The sequence below is a fragment of the Stigmatopora nigra genome, chromosome 9, assembly GCF_051989575.1.
Source record: "Stigmatopora nigra isolate UIUO_SnigA chromosome 9, RoL_Snig_1.1, whole genome shotgun sequence".
In the NCBI taxonomy this organism is placed as follows: Eukaryota; Metazoa; Chordata; class Actinopteri; order Syngnathiformes; family Syngnathidae; genus Stigmatopora; species Stigmatopora nigra.
In genome coordinates, this window is record NC_135516.1 from 12,369,230 (window position 1) to 12,383,694 (window position 14,465).

The 14,465-nt window shown below is 41.4% G+C and overlaps 1 protein-coding gene across 1 annotated transcript in view; it reads right to left on the reverse strand.

Annotated features, from left to right (window-relative positions):
• Positions 1-14,465, reverse strand: part of LOC144201133 (ephrin type-A receptor 3-like) — a 73,201-nt gene that overhangs the window by 42,098 nt on the left and 16,638 nt on the right. Inside the window, exons 3-5 of the mRNA XM_077723533.1 lie at positions 13,723-13,923; positions 11,485-11,592; positions 10,661-11,012 (exon numbers count right to left, since the gene is read on the reverse strand). Of these exons, the coding sequence (XP_077579659.1) occupies positions 10,661-11,012; positions 11,485-11,592; positions 13,723-13,923 (661 nt within the window). The remainder of the gene's footprint in view (positions 1-10,660; positions 11,013-11,484; positions 11,593-13,722; positions 13,924-14,465) is intronic.

Sequence of the window (14,465 nt, forward strand, 5' to 3'; positions counted from 1 at the left end):
CCCGCTGTAAAGCTGTAAATTAGCACACCCGGGCGCATTCCCGCACACACGCCAAGTAGGAGTGGCTAACTTGAAGCGAGAGGGATAGAAATGTGGCCTAAAAGCGGCGCCATTTCTCAAAGCGGAGCTAAGTTCTTCCACCTGGCTGGCAAACACGAGGTATTTTTAGGGAAAACATTCATCATATCGGGAGCGAGGTCCACTAGTGTAATCCCCCAAAGACCCCCGGAAAGGCTGGAATGGGAGACTTGCTGGTTGGGGGGGAGGGGAGAATGTTTCATGGGTCTATAAGCAAAATTGTTCAGAGTAAAAGACTTGATTTTGGGTCACTAAAAAGGATGAATTAGATCGCGGTGTTACCTCGAATTTCGCTGATTTTCGAAAAACAGAAATTCAGCACTGAAAAAATAAATAAACATTTTTTAAATTGTATTTTACTTTATATATAAGCCTGACAAAGTTATTCTTAGAAGTAAAAGACTAGATTTTGGATCACTAAAAAGGACAAATTAGAGTGCAGTGTTCCCTCGAATTTCGCTGACTATCGAAAAGCAAAAATTCAGCACTAAAAAATTTGATGTTTTATTAATTTTTTTTTTTTTTTTTTTAAAATAGGGGTGAACCTACTTTGCGGTTTTACATTCATGGCGGCCATGTCTGGTCTTCATTAACCACGATAATTGAGGGATTACTGTACATAGTATCAATTCACTGGATAATTAGGGCAAGCGATTGTGCCAGTAAATTCCCCGAGATTTTCCTTTTAGCGAGACGGCAGCGGCCCGAGCGTGTTTCTCCTAACGACAAAGAATGGCCCGAGATCCAGTGTCTAATTAAATATTTATCTGGTCGCCAGACAGACTCTGTATTTACGCTAATCGATAGCTTTTAGATATGATGTAGTCGTTTGTCTCCTCCAAAAATCCACAGCAGGTGGAGAAATAAGGATTCTGTGTATTTGTAGATTGCGTTCAGGTGAAGCTAACGCTACATCGTTTAATGGAAGCACACACTAAACGTGACATTTCAATACACCTGAATATAAGACTGTTTTTGCATTGAAATAAGACTGAAAAAGTCGGTCGTCTTACATTCGGGGTCTAGATTCAAAAATCATTTATTTTTGTCTTATATTGGCCAAATTGGGACAATTTCTTTTGACCAAAAACAGTCAATTAAATACAAATACAAGGACAGCTTCCCTCACTATTCCCATATTTCAAAATATCTAACATTTATAACAATTGCCAAGTTTATTTTAGCCAAAATATTAAGACAGCATATCAAATGGCGAAGAGCAAAAGCTAGCTTAGCGACAATATGTAAGATTGAGCAGAAAAGGTGACGAGTTTATGTTGTAAATTGTCACGTTCACGTGAATTTAACAAGACTGAATTTGTCAAACGTCCGGAAACACCATTTTTTAACTATAAAAGACAAGACAAAAATTGTATTGCTAAAATCCCATTGCGGATGAGTTTCTAAGCAAACATATCCACACACCCCAAAATTTTGACGGTTTGCTTCATATACAGTCCTTGATTTGAGGGAATTTGTCCATAGTTCCCATAATACAAAGACATTTGTCAGGTCAAATGTCCTCAAAAACAACATATACCACCAACACAAGGTAATATTTTGTCACCAAACAGTTAGGATTCGCTTTCTTTCTCGTTTCCGTCCAGACTTCCGTTATAATATCAATTGCTCCTATTTGCCGACCCTCCAAGACGACAAGTCCTGGACAAACATTGGCTCGCCGTCATGTTCGCCACAAAGCGCTGAAAAGGGACGAAACGTGTGTGTTTTTTGCGTAAAGCCCGCCGCCGGCCCCCCAAGAGATGGGCTCGGTGGTGGTCGCCATGGCGACGGGCTTTCAAGAACGAAACCTTCCGCGCAGCCCTTGAGTGCCACAAAGTAACCGCGTGCATCCCAGCTTTTTTTCCGCCGAGGCCGGCTGCTTAAAAATTGACGCGTCGGTAAAAACGGGACGAGATGGGACGCGACGTCCTCGGGGGGGGGTGGCGTCGCCGTGCGTGTTTGCGCCGCTGGGCGAAGGAGCGTGAAACGCGTTTACGTTGGCGCTAAACATGGCGGTATCGACGGGTAGCGGGCTGACGTGGTGGCCGGGCGGGGGTTCCCGTTTTGAGAAGGAAGGCCGGGGGGCGCCGGACGGGGATCGTCTCAAGTGTTTGCGCGACGGCGCCGGACGAGGACTTTCCGAAGTGTGTGTAATGATGGCGTGTTTGCGCGAGAGATAGAGATGTCAAGGAGGCTGCCGAGACTAGCGTTGGTAGCTATTTTTAAACACGCTAATGCCTGGTGGAATGCACGCCACAAATGCCATCGTGATGCTTTTTCCATTAAACCAGTGGTGTCAAAGTGTAGGCCCAGGGGCTAAATTTGGCCCGCCGCATCATTTTGTGCGGCCCGTGAACGTAAATGATGAGTGCCGACTTTCTGTTTTAGGATGAAATTAAAATGAAGTGTATAGATGTATATTAAATTTCCTGATTTCCCCCTTTTCAATCAATAATTGTCATTTTTTAATAATTTTTTTCAGTTTTTAGTTCAAAAATCATTTTGTAAAATCTAAAAAATATGTTAAAAAAACCCAAAATAAACATTATTATAGATCTATAAAAACTGAATATTCAGGGGTTTTAATTCAGTTATTTTAATCCATTTATATTTAAAAAAACTAAATATTATATCTAAAATGTCTCAATAATTTGACTGGGAGGGCCGAATGAACGAAGCTTGTATTTTTAATTTGCGTAAGCCATCGTATGTCATTTATTGAAATTGTGCTCTATTTCTAAAATACATGAAAATGTGTGGTTTATTTATGAGTAAAAAAGGGAAATGGAGCGCCCGGGTGTTCCGGCATGGCATCAATTAAGCGGAGCGCCTTGGAGAGTGAGTTGATCCGACTGACGCCTCCTCGTACGACTTCTCCGACCGGATATGAAACGCTTCATAACGTCTCGAAACACGAGTCCGGCTTTCCAATTACCGAGGGCGTCGGAGCGGGTCCGCTTCCTCCGGTGGCGGAACAAATGTGAACGGAGGTCGGGTGCCTGGAATTAATCGGTGGAGGGGGACGGAGGTCTTGGGGGTTGCTTCCACTTTGGCAAGGTTTTACACCGGATTACATTCCGGACGCAATGCACTACCGATGCTATGTTCGCTAATGCTACATCCACTAATGCCATGTCTGCTAAAGCTGAGTCCGCTAAAGCTAAGTTCACTAATGCCATGTCCGCTAAAGCTAAGTCCGCTAAAGCTAAGTCCACTAAAGCTAAGTCTGCTAAAGCTAAGTCCGCTAAAGCTAAGTCCGCTAAAGCTAAATCTGCTAAAGCTAAGTCTGCTAAAGCTAAGTCTGCTAAAGCTAAGTCTGCTAAAGCTAAGTCCGCTAGAGCTAAGTCCGCTAAAGCCAAGTCCGCTAAAGCTAAGTCCGCTAGAGCTAAGTCCGCTAGAGCTAAGTCCGCTAGAGCTAAGTTCGCTAAAGCTAAGTCCGCTAAAGCTAAGTCCGCTAAAGCTAAGTTCGCTAATGCCATGTCCGCTAAAGCTAAGTCCGCTAAAGCTAAGTCCGCTAAAGCTAAGCCCGCTAGAGCTAAGTCCGCTAGAGCTAAGTCCGCTAGAGCTAAGTCCGCTAAAGCTAAGTCCGCTAAAGCTAAGTCCGCTAAAGCCAAGTCCGCTAAAGCTAAGTCCGCTAAAGCTAAGTCCGCTAAAGCTAAGTCCGCTAAAGCTAAGTCCGCTAAAGCTAAGTCCGCTAAAGCTAAGTCCGCTAAAGCTAAGTCCGCCAATGCCATGTCAATTTTTTTATTTTTTTTTTACTGTAATGAAGCATATTTTTCTAGACGCTTTATTATTATGGGATACTTCAGACAACCCTAGGTGAAAAAAATACGAGAGCTATATTGAACATATTTAGATGGCGGCCATTGTGTGGAGGGGATAAGTCAACCACGTGCGTCATTTGTTCAAACACAAAGACGGGGAAATGAGAATCGGCAAGAGGCGAATTGGGAACGGGGGTGACGGAGGGAAGGCAAGTCGGCATGCACAAAAAGCAGATAAAGGCCAAATGAAGTGCGCCATTGTGGAAATTGTTGCCAGACAGATAAAAGACGTCGAGCGGGTTTTGCAAGTAGGTACATGACCATTTCTTCTTCTTTTTTGGGTTCCAAGAAAAGTCTTATCCGTTAATTAATCTATCAAAGGTTTGGCTAAAGTATAAACCGTTATTTTTCAAATAGTTTGGACTTTTCTATCTTTGATAGAAAATGTTGGGGTGGGGGGGTCAACTTCAATTTAGCAAGTATTCCATCCAAATAAGTGAACTCAACCAGCTGCCATTGACGGAACCTGACGTCTAAATCACCTGGAGTGGGCGGAGCTAATCAATGAGGCCCCTCCCTGTTAAAAAATCAAGTCACTTCTTGTTCCTTTTTGGGTCATTTTTGCTCATTTTTTTCTGTTGTGTTGAATTGAAACTGAATAAAAACAGAAACTAAACCCTGTTTCTAAGGTAAATATACATTTTTCCATTTTACATTTCCTTATATTCCACCTTCACGGCCTTCTAAAGGGTTAAACCCACATCCGCTCTGCCTGAAAATGAGCTCAAGCTCTTGTACAGGTGTAAAGATTAGTCCATCTACAGCTGTTCTGAGCTAAAAACCTTATTATTCCAGACACAGGCTGAATCCTCTTATGACTAACGACACCTATTGTGTTTGGACTTTGTGGAGGACTGCCGATAAAGTCCACATACCCAAGCTTTCATCTGGCGGATCCGCGGGTACGTTTCCATCAAAAAATCATGTCCGAATCCAACCTTTAACTCGCCCTAGTTTTCTTTTCCTGCCGTTTTGTGGTGGCGACTACGTCTGATTGTCCTAACAGGCGAAGAGAAGCCCTTTGATGGCCATTTTCCCCCCAGAGCGATGATCTCACAGCCATGGCTGAGGGGGGCTTTATGGCGTGTAAAAGTGATGTTTGCCTGAGTTTTTTTTTTTGCGCGAGGCCGCCCACTTAATAAGCGACTTCCTCGCCAAAAAGTCGTGTTTTCGTAGCGGTCGCTTCATCCGTCACTTCCCATGACGGCTGACGCAAGTGTGCGGGAGAAAGTGCAGAAAGTTTACAAGTGGGAACAGGAATTTATGTCATATAGAAAAATGTGTACCTCTATTGGGTTTGGGTTTGGGTTTGATTTAGTTAATAAAAGGAAAATACCTATTAATGTGTATACACATGTTAATATGTAAGATTATAGCCAAATATGTTTAAAATGCAGGTTAAAAGATGAGTAGGCATCTTTAAAACGGAGATATTTTTTAGGGTTAAAATCAACTAATGCATCTAAAAGGTACTAAACGATATATTTATATTTAAAAAAAACTGTATAGAGCCCAATAAAGTACTTTGCATAATTTTGTATCTAAATGAAAATTAGCTGGATATATTGCACAAAAATATTAAAAATAATTATATTAAAAATTATTAACAGTCAAAAATTAAAGAAACTCACAATCAAGAGAGCTCAATTCATCACTTTTGACTATTTTTCGACTATTAAACTTATCGATAAGAAGCGGATATTTCAAAATAATTGCAAAAATCAACATTTAAGTTTTATACTGTATTTTTATGTTAACATTACTAAAATAAACCGCAAAAAAGCGAAAAAAATCACAATCAAAAGTGCTCAATCTATCACACTACTATTTTTATGCTAATGGTGAAAATATATTTCAAGATAATTCCTTTATGTTGTCCTGCACAAGTGATTAGCAATAAAAAAATATATTTCCGCAATTAGCCAACATGTTGCTAGCTTAGTTCAAATTATTCCAATTTGCTATTTTTCCCTCGATATCGGCATATCCACAAAATCTCGTGACTCTGATCCTCCCTAAAAAATTCTGTCTATCTATTTTTGGGAGACAGTGCTCCCGCCAAAATAAAAGCCTCACACTGAGGAAACAAGGTGACAGTCGTCCGTCCGTCCTTCCCTTCCCGTCTCTCTTTCCTCCCCCCGAGTCGGTAATTGTCGCTGTCAGACTCGGCGGCGAATTGGAGCACGCGCCTGCCCTTCAACGTGTTCCCCCTTGGGCTTCACAAAGGCTGGAGAAGAGATTTTTACCACGCTACCTGGCAGCTGCGAGCAAACGCGGCAAAGTAGCGCGGGGGACCGAAAGCGTGGTGGCAGATGGGAACAAAATTGTGCAAAAAAAAGAAAAGAGGTGGCGGCCTCCTGGAGTGCGCAAATGTCGCTTGAGTAGGAGTGAGAGAGATGACCGAGTGAGAAAAACGCTAAAGTACGATTTCACGTCGAGAAAGACCTTTAAAAAGCGAGTCTATAAATGAAATGTCTAGCGCCCCCAGTGGCAGGCAAGGAAAATGCAAAAAATACAAAATAAATACTACAAATATTAAACACCAGAGTGGTTAGCATGTCAGGGTTCCATTACTGAGGTCGAGGGTTTGATTCCAGGTGGGGCCTCCTGTTTGGAGTTTGCATGAACCACCCCCCTGGGCTTGTGTAGGATTTATTCGGGTACTCCGGTTTCCTCCCACATGCCAAAAAAATGTATGCTAGGCTAGCTGGTTGAACACTGTAAATTGCCCCTAGCTATGATTGGTCGTCCATCTCCTCGTGACTTGCGATTGGCTGTCCACCTATTCATGGTGTCAGGGTGGGATAAACTCCGGCACCCCACACGACCCTTGTGAGGATAAATGCAAAAAAGGACGTGGACGACCATTCACTTAGATTGTCAAGCTAGCCTAGCATGCATGTTTTTGGAATGTGGGAGGAAACCGGAGTACCGGGAGAAAACCCACACAGGCCTTGGGGAAAATATGCAAATTCCACACAGCTGAACCCACCTGGATTTGAACCCAGAACCTCGAGGCTAACGTGCTAACCACTCAGTTGGCTTGCTTGTACAATATATTGTTAGCATACGGCCTCGTTATTCCTTTATTTACCCGTTTCTGATCCTCTGAAAACCGGCCTCGATTCCCGATTAAATCTCCAACACAAACACAAACCTATCACGACTCTCCAGCGCCAAACCCCCCCCAAAAAACAGCATCCACGGGGGGGAAGAAGAGCACCATTGTACAAAGACACTAGCGAGAGGTTAGAGCTAGCATAAAAAGAAGGGTTTGCGGGCCAAAAAGAGGGGGGTCCTAATTGTAGGTGTCTGCTGTTTATCTAACACAAAAAGGCTAGTAATGATTCCATTAGCGCCTTCCGCGGCGGGAGGGAAAGAGCCAAAGAGACGGGGACACAAAGAAAGACACCGGGGGGGGGGTTGTCGGAGGGGATGCTAACCGGAGACAAAAGCCAGCTAGCGGAAAAGGAGAAGCATTAGCGGGGAGAGACAATGAGTGTCGGTCGGTCGGGGTGGCTGCTGAATGGGAGGACAAGGAACCTGGAGGGGAGGAATTCAAAGTGGCCATTGGCGGACTGCTTCACCTGCACAATGACAGTCGTAAATGCGGCTCTTTTGTGGCCAGGCTAGCGCACGCCGCGGTGATTTGGACGCATTAGCGCCGTGTGTTTTCCCACTGGAGGTCCTTGGCGACATGTCAAGGGTGGGAATGTTTCCTTTGGGGGTGCAAAAGGACCCGGTATTCAAATATTTGCATGGTTTTTATTGTTTTTTTTTGGTTGTTAATGCGGCACGGATGCAGATGAGGTCCACCCACTGCTGAAAAATGAAGGTTTTTTAACTAAAGGAGGGGAACAACGACAAATGTGATGGGAGTTTTTTGTTGTATAACGGGTTGATGATGAAATTAAATTCAAGGTTTGCTAAAGAATTTAAGGTATTCAGGTTTTAAAAAGGAATTGTGGCATTTTTTTATGCAAGCTAGTAAGAGTAGCGACCCCAAATTCAACACAAAGTGATTGAAGAGAAATAAACAGGAAGGCAAAAAAAAGGCTTTGAAATGACTAGGAAATGATCCAATGTAAGCCGGATGGGACCCAAAAACAACAGGATGTGACTAATGAAAAGGACGTGGCTTGAAAAGTCGCTGATATTAACAGGAAATTTCAAAGTATACCGGATGTGATCCAAAATTAAAAGGAAGTGGCCCAAAAAGATCATCAACAGAGAAATGTTCCAAAACAGAGCAGTAATGACCCAAAAGTGGCATAAAGTGACCCAAAAATGCTCTAAAATCAACCAAAAATGATTCAAAATATACCTCAAGTGACCCAAAAAAATCTAAATTCAACCAAAAATTATTCAAAATATCTCAAATGACCCAAAAAAGCTCTAAATTCAACCAAAAAATATTCAAAATATACCTCAAGTGACCCAAAAAGCTCTAAATTCAACCAAAAATTATTCAAAATATCTCAAATGACCCAAAAAAAGCTCTAAATTCAAGCAAAAATTATTCAAAATATCTCAAATGACCCAAAAAATCTCTATATACAACCAAAAATGATTCAACCCAAATATGACCCAAAAAAACCCCTCTAAATCATCCGTAACATACCAGAAACATCCCAAAACGGCTCTAAAATCAACGAAAAATCCCCTGAGACCACCAAACGTGACCTAAATAAAATGTACAGGAGGATTTGCCACCATGACGCAACCCATCCCATTGCGCGGGTGGACGTAATGCGGGTGAGAAAACGTCCCGGCTTGCTAAAACGGAGTAGGTGGTTAAATAAGAAAAGCATGTAATCCTCAGCAAGGAGTTCCCCGTTGGTTGTTTGGCGAGTAGCCGTCAATTGTTTCCACAAAAACAGCACGCAATCAAGTACGCTTTCACTTGGACTCCCAGGGAAAAGGAATTACACCGAACAATGGCCGCCTGTGGACAATAATCCACCCCCCCCCTAAGTTATTATATAACACAGGGGGTCACATGATGCCTGACCTTTGACCACAGTCTATCAATGAGTGGCTCTCATTGCCGTGGCGACCAAATACACAGGCGCACGGCGGTATTTATTTAGCTTAAGCTTGCTTGTTAACGACCACCGGTTGTTTATTGTGTTTGCTACCGTCTACTAAAACATGGCCGGTGAGCCTATGAGGTCAAAGGTCATTCGGGTCAACTGCATGATTTTATTTAGACGCAACATACAGAAAAAAAACTGGCGATGCAACACATAAAAGGAAATGCTAACTGCTAGCTAACGGCTTACTACGTTTTGGACGCAAAAATAGACTCCAACGTGTTGCTATGTAGAAATGTACAGTAATCCCTCAATTATCATGTATTCACTACTTGGCAATTTGATTAATTATCATTATTTATTTTAAGTTTCATGTTTTCATGAATGCATTTTTTCAATTATCGCGGCCATGTTTGGTCCACATTAACCGCGATATTCGAGGGATTACTGTACATTTTTTTCTGGACAGTATTCATAAAATTTAATGGAGAAAAAATGACCAACTATCACAATAAAAAGAAAAGAAAGAGACTATTTCACAGGAATTAGCATGTTTTTGATTGAAAAAAAGTAGTCAAGCTATAACGAAAAACTCTAAATGAATATTAAGTAAGCAAAATTCAACATTTTAGATCAACTGGACTTAAATGCGAAGTAAACTGGCCCTAAATACACAAGGGCACTTTTCAATTTAGCACAACTTGCGCTAACTTCATTGGATATGTTCTAAACACAAAATAAAGTTACTGCAAAAAATATAAACTTTGCCAGGATGAACACCTTCCGATGGAGTTTTTCTTTCCCTGTGGGATGGCGAGCATCTAATTAGGCTTTCTCTCCCGGATCCGCAAATACGGCACACGTTGCCCGTGCCATCTGTGGAGTTTTACGACTCAATAAGCGTCTTCCTCGGGCAGGATTTTTTTTTTTTTTTTTGGACACAGACGCTCAGCCATAAAGGCGCATTCCTCCTTGGCTCGGATATAAAAACGTGATATTGGAGCTGAACGACGTGGGTAAAGTAGCCCAAGATTTTACCCCCGTGGGAGAAGAGTTACTTCAAAATAAAATAAGTTCACTTGAGCACAAGTGCTAAAGCATACGGTGAAAAAGTACTCAAGTAATATTGACACTAACTGCCTATAATGTTGACTTCCATTTTTCTTTAAATAGAACATGTCAGAACATGCAAACTCCTCACCTGGGTTCGAACCCACGACCCCAAAACTGCGAGGCCGACGCACTAACCACTCATTTTCAGTATTTAGATATATTTTTAGGACTACTTATTCGTACGAGGCTTTAAATTCCATTGTATTTGTATATTGAATATATATTTATTATTTATACCAATTATTTATTGTTATTATTTATGTCTTTTTGTTGTTGATATTTGTGCACTTGGTGAAGCTTTAAATCTCATTATACTTGTATATTGATAATATATTAATTATTTATTATTGTATATTTGTCTGTTTGTTTGTTAAATTTTATGATGAAAAAAATGCATTCAATTAAATTTGATAAATACGAAAAATGTCATCAATCTAGCAAATCTAATCAAGTAAAGGTACACAGTACTACTCTCAAAAGTACATTTTTCTTCCAAAGTGAAGTAAATCCCTGACACACTCCGCCCTCAACAAGCTCCACCCCTTGATAAGCCCCGCCCCGACAAGCCACGCCCACAAAACCATTTCCCCATATTTAAAAGGTACTCACGTTGGCAGACGTCCTGGTTCTCCTGAAAACCCGGTTTACAGACGCACCTCCCGATGGGAACCAGCCAGCCGCCGTCGGCGCTGCAGTACATCTTGGGGGTCTCAAACTCCTCGGAGGCATTGACGCAGGCCCCGCGCACCTCCACCAGGGCCGTGTCCCCCCCGGTGATGGTGTCCGGGAACTGGGCCAGGTTGAGCACGGTGACGGGACACTTTTTGTAGAAGACCCGGACGGAGACCAGGGCGATACAAGCGCCCAAATCCTGGAAGGCCAAGTAGAAGCCTTTTTTGCTCAAGTTGCTGATGTCGCGTACTTCCGTATTTAGCTTCATCACGCGGTCGCCCACGTCCACCTGGGAGGGGACATCCAAAAATAAATAACAACAATAAATAAGTAATAAATACAAAGTTGAAAATTTAAATGGATGAATGAATGAACTTAAATCTTTGAAAAGAATCTAATAATATAAATAATAACAAACCCTTTTTAAAAATTAACAAAATAAGTATGACATAAATGAGAAAAGAAAAATAACATGTTCTAGTATTATTTTAGCGCACAAAAAAGAAAAACAATAAAAATTCCCTTGATTATTTTTGTTCCATTTCTACAAAAAAGTCTTATGTCTTATGAGTATGGCGACATCAGAAATATGATTTAAATCTCCATTTTGAAGGAAAAACATGAAATTAGCGCACAGGGTTCACATTCACGGACCGCGCAAAATGACACAATGGGCCCAATCTGGCCCCCGTGCCACGTGTTTGACACCACAGCAATTTCAAACTCCCCCCAAAAAAAAACCTGGTTATTTTTTGTCTTACCTGAGTAAAACTTTCATCTGCGGCGATGGTATCGATCTTGACGTATTGGCTCTCCTTGATAAACCACAAGTTGGCATTGTTGGACTCGTAGTAGTACATGTTGAACGTCTGCCAAAAAAAGGACATTTTCAGCAAAAAATAATAATAAAGTCAGTCTGTATTTTCAGTCTGAAACTCTGGGCGGCTCGCCGCAATCTCATCATCTAACCCGCATTCACGTACACGTCTGAGCCCGGCCGGGTGCGGCAGACAAAGTGGACTGAAGTGAATACAGAAGAGCATTAAAATCCCACATAGGACTCGCTCAGAAAATATATAGGAGGAATTCCAAAATAATATCATCTAGCGGGGGGCCCGGGGACAATCTCCGGGGCGTCGTTGGAGTCTTTGGAATTGAAAAATGGAAAATAATCTGGCAAAAAATGGCGTCTTTTCAACTTGGCCGCCACGCTCGGATAGAATAAGAAATGGATTGGCTCATTCCAAAAGTTTTGACATACTTCACTGTTCAAAAGTTTGGACCGCGGGTGAAGTTGGATGTCGGTCGGAAAATAAAGACGCTCCGCTGTTACGTGAAACTTTTGGATTTTTTTTTAAAAGGTCAGAAAGTTTTCAGGTATTTATGCGGACTACTTATCTATGCGGACTACTTATCTATGCGGGCTACTTATCTATGCGGGCTACTTATCTATGCGGGCTACTTATCTATGCGGGCTACTTATCTATGCGGGCTACTTATCTATGCGGGCTACTTATCTATGCGGGCTACTTATCTATGCGGGCTACTTATCTATGCGGGCTACTTATCTATGCGGGCTACTTATCTATGCGGGCTACTTATCTATGCGGGCTACTTATCTATGCGGGCTACTTATCTATGCAGACTACTTATCTATGAAGACTACTTATCTATGCAGACTACTTATCTATGCAGACTACTTATCTATGCAGACTACTTATCTATGCAGACTACTTATCTATGCGGACTACTTATTTATTTGGATTACTTATTATGTTGGCTTCTCATAATGTTGACTATTTAATTATTACTTATGATTATTTATTCTTGTACTTCAAGGTGGCGCTTCAAATCTCATACTTGTATAATGACAAAAAACAATAAAAATTTTCACATTGTGGGATACAAAACAACGGCGTCTAATTGGAACAAAAATGCAGCAAAGGTCAGAAACCTTAAATCATCACATTTAGTAAAAACTACATTTGTTCAACAGCACTAATGTCACAATGGTTTAATCCCCCCAAAAATAATCAAATTAATTATCTGGTTGCTAACATGAATAGTTTCCACTTTTGTTTAAACCCAGACAGGCAGACGATCCCATTCCAACTTGTTTCAAATCAAACGCTCTGCTCTGCTACTCATCTCTACGTTTTTTTTTTAAAAAAAAAATTTGGGTGCGCAAGTTATCTTCAAAAAGAGCTTGCTACACACGGCGGAGGCTTTGTTGGATTATCGTCAGGCAGCATTGCACCACATTTCTTACCAACTGACTCAAATTCTTAGGCGGAATAACTGACTGCCTACCATTGTCCAATCCATTTGATTTAGGAAGGTCGGCCCAGTCCAATTCAATAGGATGTGGATGCAATGAACTAATGTTCTTTCACCCCTGAAATGCAATTGAAAAAACACAATTGAAGTCATCATCTGCTATTGACAGTGACAGACGTCCAATTCCCTTAAACAGGATTTGGATGCAATGACGTTTTGGAACATTCTTTCGCCCTCTGCTGTCAAAATGGTGCCTTCAATGACAGTCAGTGAGTTAATTGGGACACTAAAAATCCTTGCAAATGCCGCAAAAACATCAGGAAGCAACCAAACAACAAGAACCCCCCTAAAAATCTATACAAAATGATCCCAAATTGACCAGATGTGACGTTTAAGTACCCTAAAATAACAAAAAAAGTGATGCAAAATGGAGACATCGCCAATTATTGACAATGATAGACGTCCAATTCACTTTAACTTACTATGGATGCAACAAACAAACGCCCATTCGACCTTTCCAGTCCAGATTGGACGTCTAACGCCGTTAATGAACTTTTTGGGCCAAAAAAACAAAATGATGCAGCCCACGAGGAATTGGCGTTAAATGGTCCATCGACCAAACTGAGTTGAACTCCATCACGGACTAAATCGCGCATGTGCGTGCAGATCCGCGAGTTTGCAGAAACAAACAAAGAAATAAACAAATAAAGAAATAATCTAACCTCTTTGCAGGTCCCTGGAACTCCGGGAAGGCTGTTGCAATCCCTTAACGTGAATTTAATCTCAATGTAAACACGTTGCGCTCCTTCCCGTTCGATGTGACGTGTTCGCAACCAGTTGTTCTGATTAGCTTGCATGACGTTGCACACCTGGTAAGTCCTCATCGCCGTGTTCCGTTCGTCCATCACGCTGATCTCCTCCCACTGGATGCAAAAACATACATACAAGACACCCGAATTGTTCAATGACTTTACAGGAAAAGAGAAAAACATAAAAAAATAAGAGTGGAAAAAGAGAAGATAAAAAAGTAAGAGAAACGGGTCGTACACGTTTTGGATTTTTTTTTCTATTTTTATCTATTTTTTTACGTTTTTATTGGTTTGCAACCTAAATATTTCAAGTTTTTTCATTATTATTAGATGTTCTTGATCTTACTTTGAAAAAGTACTGTTTCCGTGTTTCTACCACTGTCACACCTGACAGAAGATCATTTCAAGATAAATGCAAAGTAGACATTAGAACTATTTCAATGTGATTAGCATTAATCGACATCCAATCCATTTGAACTGGGAAGCCGGCCAACCCTCCCACTTCAAATGGATTGGACGTCTCCTCCTGTCAAGAGCAGCCAATGAGTTAACATAGAAAATATCAAAAAAATACATTAAGACTATTCCCATGTGATTATCAACTCGTAGACGTCCAATCCATTTCAAGTGGGAGACTGGCCAACTCTCCCACTTGA